General features: G+C 41.8%; 1 protein-coding gene across 4 annotated transcripts; it reads right to left on the bottom strand.

The window, feature by feature from the left end:
- Nucleotides 1–272: 272 nt before the first annotated feature.
- Nucleotides 273–9,257, bottom strand: LOC122022359 (non-specific lipid transfer protein GPI-anchored 7-like). Of its 4 annotated transcripts, none has more exons than XM_042580327.1 (4): nucleotides 9,034–9,257; nucleotides 8,895–8,959; nucleotides 8,767–8,808; nucleotides 273–551 (listed from the first exon to the last, which is right to left on the bottom strand). In XM_042580327.1, exons 1-4 carry the CDS (start codon nucleotides 9,196–9,198, stop codon nucleotides 455–457), a joined length of 369 nt encoding a protein of 122 aa, XP_042436261.1. In that variant the 5' UTR covers nucleotides 9,199–9,257; the 3' UTR covers nucleotides 273–454. The 4 variants fall into 4 exon arrangements, with proteins under 4 accessions (XP_042436261.1, XP_042436262.1, XP_042436257.1 ...); XM_042580328.1 differs by having other exon boundaries at nucleotides 273–548; XM_042580323.1 differs by having other exon boundaries at nucleotides 8,895–9,257.
- Nucleotides 9,258–9,682: the final 425 nt, after the last annotated feature.

The following is a 9,682-nucleotide window of genomic DNA, read 5'->3' as shown; positions in this document are numbered from 1 at the left end:
CGATAGATTTCGAATTGATCCTTTCTCTAATTTTCCATTCAGTAAGATTTCTAATTTATTATTTTCTAATTTTACATGTAAGCAAACTATATTTTAATACAAATAAAAATAAATGTTTTATAATTCGACCTTTGTGCATAATAGAGTTACTCGATATATAAACATATTGCATTTGAAGAGAATTTTTAAATGAAAGCAAGAAAGTGAAGATATTAATTGGCTTACTTATTTTATCTTTCTTGCTTCTTTAGATAAATGAAAAGGGAAAGAAATGATATTTATACTCGTTGGTTTATTGATAATAATCCATGACACATTGTGCTCACCCTTATTCGCACACACACATAGACACGTACTAGAGAATGGAAAGTAAGAACCAAGGAAGATTTTATACAATGAAGGTAAAAACTCAGAGATGAGGAGATATTGTGACAATAATTAATCCTTTTCAGGCTTACAGGAGTTTTACACGACACCGATCGACCAGCAAAAAAGCAAGCTCATCGGCAGCCCGATGGAGTTCCTGAAATAGGTAGTCCCTCCTGAAGCTGCTAAAGCAAGGCACAAAAATGTCAAATGCAAAATCATGCATGTTTCATGAGTGTTCTTTTGTTACTTTGCCATTTTATTTTCTTTTCTGTTTGAAGACTTTCACAATCAAAGAAGTCGAGTGTCTCATGCAGCTGTTCATTGGTCGAAGAGAGAGACATACACAAGGGAAGAAAATTATCAAATTTTCTCTTTTCCTTGAATAAAGTGGTACAATTCTATGCAAGCTCAGTTAGTGACACCATACTTTCGAACTTAAGGTAAACTATACGTCAAGACTTTGAACCATACACCGAAGTAGAAGATTGTAATATGTTGCAATCTTGCAAATGGGTTGATTCGGCAAAAAACATTAAAGCTGCCGTGAGAGTAAAGAAGGTCAAAACGGCATGTTAAGTTGGGTCAAAATTAAGAGACGCCAATACCTATCTCAAACCGACTGGTAGTATTTCAGGACCGATTCAAACCAGAGCCGACCTGTTGGAAATCGCTACGTTACAATGTTACAAATGATTTGCAACGTTTAACGTTGAGGAGATGATTGCTTCATCTTCCTCAAACGTATACTGCGATTAATAGTGCCTTCAAAGTATCGGTTGCGAGCCGATGTTTTTCATCTTATAAATAGGCGTCCAAGCAATCTCGAGAGGTATCGATCAAGGTGATCTTGAGTAAAGAGAAGAACGTTTGAGCAGCAGAGGTTTTGGTTCGTGGAACTTGAGAAGAGTTTTTCGAATCAGTTTTCGTGATCGCTCTTCGTGGCAAGCGGTGGCAAGCGGTGACCAGTGACCAAGTTCGTCTCGAGAGATCACTGTGAGTTGTTACTGTTTTATTTCGTGCTTGTTTCATGCCATCAAAAATGCTACACGACCGAACTATTCTAGAGTCGATCGACAATTTACAAGGCCGACCCAGTCCAGAGCCGATCGACAGTATTCTAGAGCCAACCGGCAGTATTCCATGGCCAAGTTGATCGAACAGTGTTCCTGACAGAATAGTGCATCCGACCTACCAATCTTCCTAGCCGGGTCGAGTCAACCAAATTTTCTAGCATAGCAAAGCATCCGACCCATCAGTTTTCTCAGTCAAGTAGAGCCAACCAATCTTCCTGACATAGTAGTGCATCTGACTCACCGGTCTTCCTGGCCGGATCGAGCCAACCAGTCTTCCAAGCAAAGAAGAGCATCCGACCCACCGGTCTTCCTGGCCGAATCGAGCCAACCAGTCTTCTTAACAGAACAGAGTATCCGACCCATCAGTCCTCCTAACAGAGCAGAACACCTAACACGCCAGTCTTCCTGGTACAATTCTATGCAAGCTTAATTACTGACACCATACTAATTCGTTTGAACCTAGTGTAACTACACATCAAGACTTTGAACCATACACCGAAGTAGAAGATTGTGATAGGTTGCGATCTTGAAAATGGGTTGATAGGTGAACATTAAAGTGGTCGTGAGGATAAATTAAGAAGATTAAAACGTCATATATTGAGTTGGGTCAAAGTTAAGATTTAAATCAGAGTCGACCAAAGTATTCCAAAGTTGACTGGTAGTATTTCAGGGTCAAGTTAATCAGTCAGTTTTTTTGACAGAGCACAAAATTTGACCTACCAATCTTTCTGGCCAAGTCGAGCCAACTAATCTTTCTGGTATAGCAGAACATCCGATCTATCAGTCTTTCCGGCCTAGTTAAGTCAACCAATCTTCTTGGTAGAACAGTGCATCCAACTTATCGGTCTTCCTAGTTAGATTGAGCCAACTAATCTTTCTAGTAGAGTAGAGCATCTGATCTGTCAGTCTTCTTGGCCAAATTTAGCTAACCAGTCTTCCTGACAAAGTAAAGCATCTGACCCACCAGTCCTCCTGATAGAGCAGAGCATCTGATCCACCAGTCTTCCTAGTTAGGTCGAGCCCACCGATTTTCTTGGCAGAGTAGATCATTTGGTCCGCCAGTCTTCTTGGTTGGGTCGAGCCAACCGATCTTCCTAGCAGAGCATTCGATCTGCTAGTCTTCCTGGCCGGGTTGAGCCAACCGATCTTCCTAGTGTAGCAGAGCATCCGACCTACCATTCTTCTTAGCAGGGTCAACCGCCCCCAGGGCGTAGCACAGACGATGGGCGGATGGTATCTCTGGCGTAATGGTCAGAGGTCGATTCTCAGGAACTGACGACCTGGGGTTTACCCCGCCATGCGCCTATGGCCTGTGTACCTGCATGAACCTCCCTCCATATCCGTGGGGCCGACACTAGGGGGGCCGCTAAGGTAGCGGATCTACCTTTTTTTTTTTTTTCTTAGCAGGGTCAACCTAACTAGTCTTCCTGGCAGAGCAGAGCATCTGACCCGCCAGTCTTCCTGGTTAGGTCGAGCCAACTAGTCTTCTTGGCAGAGCAGAGCATTTAGCCCGCCAATCTTCTTGGTGGGATCGAGCCAACCAGTCTTCCTAGCAAAGCATCTGACCCGCTAGTCTTCTTGGTCGGGTTGAGCCAACCGATCTTCCTAGCATAGTAGAGGATCCGACCCACCATTCTTCTTGGCAGGGTCAAGCCAACCAATCTTCCTAGTAGAGCAGAGCATTCGACCTGCCAGTCTTCCTGGCTAGGTCGAGCTAATCTATCTTGGCATAGCAGAGCATCCAACCCATCATTCTTCCTAGCAAGGTCGAGCCAACCAGTCTTCCTAGTTGGGTCGAGTCAACCAGTCTTCCTGATAAAGCAGAGCATCCGACCGATCAATTTTCTTGACCGGATCGAGCCAATCAATCTTCCTGACAAAAACAAAATATCCGACCCGTCAGTCTTCCTGACCGGATCGAGCCAACGAATTTTTCTAACAGAATAGAACCAAGCTGATCCACCAATTCGCTTAGTAAAGTAGAGTAGAGCAGACCACTGGGCCCATCAACCCTTTAATCTCAATTACTGACTCCTAGATAGGGATCACATAACCCTCTAACTGTTGGATCGATACGCACGTGAGAGGGAGTGAATTACGTGGTTTTCAAAAACTTGTTTTCTTATTTTTTTTTTAAATCACGAGTGCTAACGCAGTGGAAAGTAAATAAGAAATCGAAAACAAAAATCACAAGAAAATACAGTTGGTTTACGTGGTTCGAAGCCTTCGACGACTCCTACTCGAAGACCTAGGTCCCGTAGATCTACCGATAGGTAATCCACTAAAAACCTCTTCCGATATCTCCGGAAGAAAGAATTGAGACAAAAAGGATTAGAACAAGTGCAACACACTACTCTTGTCCTTTTGCAGAAATTAAGTACACAAACAAAATTCGTTACTGACACCTAAGGATCGAAATGAGAGCGCTCGTGTGTCATTGTCGGTCTATTGGCCGCGATCGGAAGTCCTCGGAACAATCGTCGGGCACAGTAGCTTTGCAGCAGAGTCATAGCAAAAGCCTGGAGCAGTCGGAAGCTCAAACGGATGCGCAGTATCTCGTATATCAGTGTTCTTTCAAAGCCTTCTCGAGACTGCCTTAAATAGGGCTTGGAAGGCGCCTTCCATAGCTGTTAAAGGTGCCTTCAACCTGGTAAATTTGATCCTGAGCAGCCCGACACTTATCCGAGACCGCGTCCAAAATTTATCCTGTGGAAGGCGCCTTCTATGAACAATATAAAGGCGCATTCACTGCTTGAAAACACCTTCGGACACTGTTAAAGATAAATTTTCTCCTTTATCCTACAAAATAATGTTAGTCCAAATAACCTACAACACAAGGACAATAATAATTAATAATAAAGAGTAGTAATTAGTTCCTATTCTCCCAGAACCAAGAACTAGTCAAGGTCTCAGTTTAGGGATCCCAAATGGACCTAAACTGGATCGACGCCTACTGCCCCTCAATCGAGACGCATCCTCACAAGGTTACTCTCCTCTAGTGACTTACCTTAACTTACCAATTTAACAGACATCCGGTTAGCCTATCAACCTGTCTGGACTTCTCGTCAGATATCTGGTCAGTCCGTCAACCTATCTGGATTTTGTACCATCTATCTGGTCAGCCCATTGACCTAGCTAGATTTCTTGCTAGATATCTGGTTAGTCCATCGACCTATTTGGATTTCTCTTGCACACTTAATCAAGTGGTTAGATCACAACAAAACATAAATCAACTTACTTGTCATTCATCAAAACCTGAGTTAGACCGTTAGTGAAAACTGCACCAACACTAACATATTTGTCTGGACATAACCCTCTGACACCTAGACAAGGGTATCATGACCCTCTAACATTTTTTATCTTGACATGACCCTCCTATAAAAAGCACTGCCCCCGCAAGCCAAAGGAGGGGATTGAAGACTCCTTGCTAGTTGCTACATACACTTATCTTCATTATGTTCTGCACCGTTCATCTTCTTTATTTTGGCATCATTGGAAACTGATTTGAGCATCGGAGTGGACAATCGGGGCAGCCCGGTCTCCGTTATAGCCCCTCCTTCGCTCTTTCATGCTGGTACAATTTCCCTATGTCAAGGTTGACTAGGTTTACTAAACTTGAATTGGCTCAAGCTTGAGTCGTAATGTGCGAGTTTCGATGTTTGACAACATATGAAAATTATTTTGACAATGTATGAAGATTGCAGGAGTAATCGTCCGTTTAAAAAGATTGGTCAAGGTTGACCAGTTTAATGTGAAGAAGAGTTAAATAGGTCAAGGTTGACCGGATACTTGACTGGGAAGTTCAACGGGAAGGTTGGCAGAAGATGAAAATCCAAGTGAGTCAGTCTTGACCGGACACTTAGTGGAAAAGTCTTAGTGAGTGAAGTCAGACAGAAGGAAAATCCTGGTGAGTGAAGTCAGGTGAAAGACCTAGTGAGTGAAGCTAGGCAAATGGGAAATCTTGGTGAGTGAAGTCAGGTGAAAGCCCTACTGAGTAAAGATAGGCAGATGAAAAATCCTTGTGAGTGAAGTCAGGTGAAAGTCCTAGTGAGTAAAGTTAGGTAAATGAAAATCTTGATGAGTGAAGCAAGATGAAAGCCCTAGTAAGTGAAGCAAGGTGAAAGCCCTAGTGTAAGGAAGTCCTGGTGAGTGAAGCTAGGCACATGGAAATCCAGATGGGTCCAGGAGGCCCTGACACTTGACATTGAGAGAAAAGTCCAAGTGGGTCAAAGGATTGACCGGACACTTGGTGATGAAGTCCCAACAGGTCAAGGTTGACCGGATGTTGGGTTTGAGAACCCTAGACATGAGTTAAGCAAGTTAGGGTTGGACAAGTTGATCAGAAGATCAATTGAACCAGAGCTTAATCAATCATCTGATCGATTGGGAGAGTGTTGCGAGAAAAGAGGCTCAATCGATTGGGTGATCGATTGGGAGATATTCTCGCAAGCACAGAGAGGTTACCAATCGATCAGCCGATCGATTATGCACCGCCAATCGATTAGCCGATCGATTGGTGTGGGATTTCTCTCGAGGTTACGAGGAAGCCTGAATCGATCGGTCAATCGATTTCGGGTATTTCCAACGAAGAGCACAGAGGCGCTCTGAATCGATCGGTCGATCGATTCAAGCCTCCCCAATCGATCAGCCAATCAATTGGGATATAATCGTTGCGCAGGCAACGAGTTTTGGACGGCTGGGATTGCGCTGATTTAACGTGGCAATCGATTGGGAGCCCGCCCAATCGATTGGGAGCCCTAGGAGCGCAGAGTATAAAGTCGTTGGCAAACTTTCTTCTCTATAGACTTCTCCCGATATTCTTCAACGAGCTCACATCTCTTCACGCCAGTTCTTGGAGGCTCTTAGGGACAAGTGTTGCTGCACTTCCAGGGTTTAAAAGACAATCTACATCAACAAGATCAAGCAAAAAGAAGGTTTTATTTGTATTCTTGTGCATTTTCTTCTTGCGTGTGTTGTATCTTGTTGTGAGAGTCTTGTATGAGGTTTCTCCACCTCCGGTTGTATCCGAGGAGTTTATTTCTTAGTGGAGAGTGCTCGTGTGTGTGGATCCTTGGATTAGTCACCTCTTCTTGAGGTGGATACCAAGTAAATCTACTTATTAGCATTGGAGAGTTTGGCTTCGAATTTATTCCACTGCACATCATCATCTACGAAGCAAGCGAACGAGCACAACGAGCTATTTACCCCCCTCTAGCTCCGAAGTGACCCAACATTTCACTCTCCGTAAACTCTTCTGGCGACGGGAGCAATTCACCCGCCTCCTCCTGATTTCCAGCTCAAAGTCCTTCCGCCGTCAACTTCCGTGCCCTCTCATCGACTCGTTTGTCTATTCGGTTCCCCTGGCTCCGCGCTATCCTCTGACTTCGTGCCACCCTCCCACTCCATACCATTGCCTCCGGCTCCGTATTGCTTCTGGTCCATTCTTGCAGGCCTGGTATGCTTTACATTCAGTCATTTCATTACAATACTGTTTATTTTCTTCATATCACTGGAGGCTGACTTGAGCGTCGGAGGATTAGCCCCCGGTCTATTTTCTAACAACCTAGTAGGTACCATTGACCGAAGACTTTTGTACACCTTTGGTTCTTCTTTTTTTTGGGGGTTCAACGACTCAGTCAACATAGAAGGCAGTTCATCATCCCTCCTCCCTCTGAGTCATAGTAACTCAGTCAATATTCCAACCACATCACCGACAATTTATCTATCTCAGCTTCTGGACGGAATCATGGGTCATTTAAATTTATTCGATGATCTCATTAGGAATGCATGATACTAATAGGTTGCCAAGCACATCATCCCCTAACTGCTTGGCACATGCTACACAGAAATATTGTTGGATGTACGGCGTATGGTGTAGAATTCACAGTAAACTATATCGATACTTCAGTGTAGACACAATTTTGAATGCTTTGCTTCTTACACGTTGAACATGATGCTAAGAGTTTCCTAGATTCCTAATAGAAATGGCTTAATTTTGGGAGGTCCCATGGATATTTTTTGCTACCTTTTCGAAGTTGTTCTCATACAAGTGCAATTATTGCATAACGAATGCGCAATACACGAGATCACTAGGAAGATTTGGTCTATCAAAATTTTCTTTGGCATTGGCATGGCCTAAGTTCACACTGTTTATTGGAGAATTACATATGGAAACAAAAACTATTAGTTTGGAATAGATTCTGCTCTCTATTACTCTCTCTTTTCTATAGGACTAAATCACCACCTAAACTAAGTCTCCAAGGAGAATTTTAGTTTATAATTCAAGTATCGAACTATAAACAAGATACAAAACTTGGCTACACCATTAGCTGAATAACGAAAAAACCTTCAAAATCTTTGCCAAAGATAGGGCTCAATATTTGGTTAAAATCGAATCAACCAAATTAAACAAATCAAAAAATTGAACAAATCGAAAATTTTTTAAACCAAATAAATCGATCGAATTTTTCTACGAAAACTAAACAAACTGAACCGATTAAATATCGGTTAATTCAGTTTGTAACCGAATTAACCAAAATTTTAAAACTAAATTAATTAAATTTAGATTTTGTCTAATTAATTACATATTTTATTTAATTTATTATATTTTAAAATAAAATAATTAAATTAATATCCTATTTAGTTTATTCGGTTTAATTAAATTACAAATTAAAATCGAAATTGAAACAAATTAACTGAAAATCAAACTAAATTTTATTAAAAAAAAAATTAAATTAACCAAACCAAATTTTAAAATTTAACTGATTTAATTAATTATATTTTACCGAATTTTTACTCATCCTAACCACCCTAACCAAAGTCACAAGACCCACGTGATCTTTTCTGTCTTGTGTTGGAATCACAAGTGCATTTGATACCCCTGGTTGGGTGGAGCTGAAGACTGCTTTAAAAATGTCTGCTAGATATTGCAGCCTAAGATCACATAGTTGTAGATCAAAGTAACTCTCACTCAAAAAGAATTTCATGTTGAAAAAAAAATGACTAGAGCGGACCTAGCTGTTTGAATTGTCAATAAACAAAAAAAGACAGGTCAACTATTACTATGTTCATCAATCTTTTAACTATCCAAGGGCTCCACAGACAGGTCAACTATATCATCATGTTCACTAATTTATGAGCTTGTTTGATCAAGTCAAAGATGTGCGCCATCAATAATTTCAGTTCCACGAATTCGACTGATGATTACAACCTCCCAAATTTGACCAATTATATGTTGTCTCTTTCTCGTCCTTATTAGTGAGCAGTGTGAAGAAGAAGCTGAAAAGAGAGTTATTGATAATGGTGCTAAATCGAGAAAAAGTACCTGAAGGAGCGAGTGGTAATGGCGCTGGAGGAGGCATCGGACCTGCTTGTTCAACCCCCAAAGGAACAAGCGTTCATGGCAGGAAGAACACGGCAGAAAGAACATGTTGTGGCAGAAAGGTTACTAACCGGAAGAGGCGCAAATGCTCGGGTTGGTGACGCCGCAGTCGCTGGCGAACTGGAAGGCCCTGGTGCTGTTCATGTGGAAGGATTTCAATATGGCAGAGTTGTTAAGGATGGCGCAGAGGCAAGACAGTTCGTTTTCCACCTCGTTGCGGAACACCCTGCAGCAAGACTCCGGCGGCTTGCCGGTGGCGTTGAGGTACTGCGAGCAAGGCAGCAGATTCGCCGCGCACTGCTGGTCTTTCACTCCTGATGCCGTCGCCCCCATCGCTACCGCCAGCAGCACTAGCACCGCCGCTGCTTTCTCCATATCGATGCGATTTCCCGACTCCTGGGAAGAGGAAGAGAGTGAGCCGCTCTGAAATTGAATTGTATTTGTGGTCATCGGTCGCGACGAGATTTATTAAAGTCGAGTGGATTTCGGATCGGGTTGGTTGGATCGGGTCAGCGTATTATTTATTACGCGACGACGACTGCGAATGGACAATCCAATAAAATTATGCAGCGGATTTGACAAATAAAATATAAAAATAAGTGAATTAAAATATTTTTTAAAAAAATAATCACGTAATATTAAAATTCCTAGGAATTAAAAATATTTTAATAACTAAATTTAAAATTTTCATTTCAATTGTTTTATGGAGCAGTTCAGATAAATTTTTAATTACCTTAAGAATTAATCGGTATAAATGCCAACTTAATAAAAAAAAATTCAAATCTAGAGAGAGACTAAAGGGATTAATTAAGAAGTTCTAGATTAACTAAACTTTTGGAGTTCAAATCTCCTGTAGTAT

Source organism: Zingiber officinale, chromosome 9B (assembly GCF_018446385.1).
Source record: "Zingiber officinale cultivar Zhangliang chromosome 9B, Zo_v1.1, whole genome shotgun sequence".
Lineage (NCBI taxonomy): Eukaryota > Viridiplantae > Streptophyta > Magnoliopsida > Zingiberales > Zingiberaceae > Zingiber > Zingiber officinale.
This window is presented reverse-complemented; position numbering and strand designations above follow the sequence as displayed.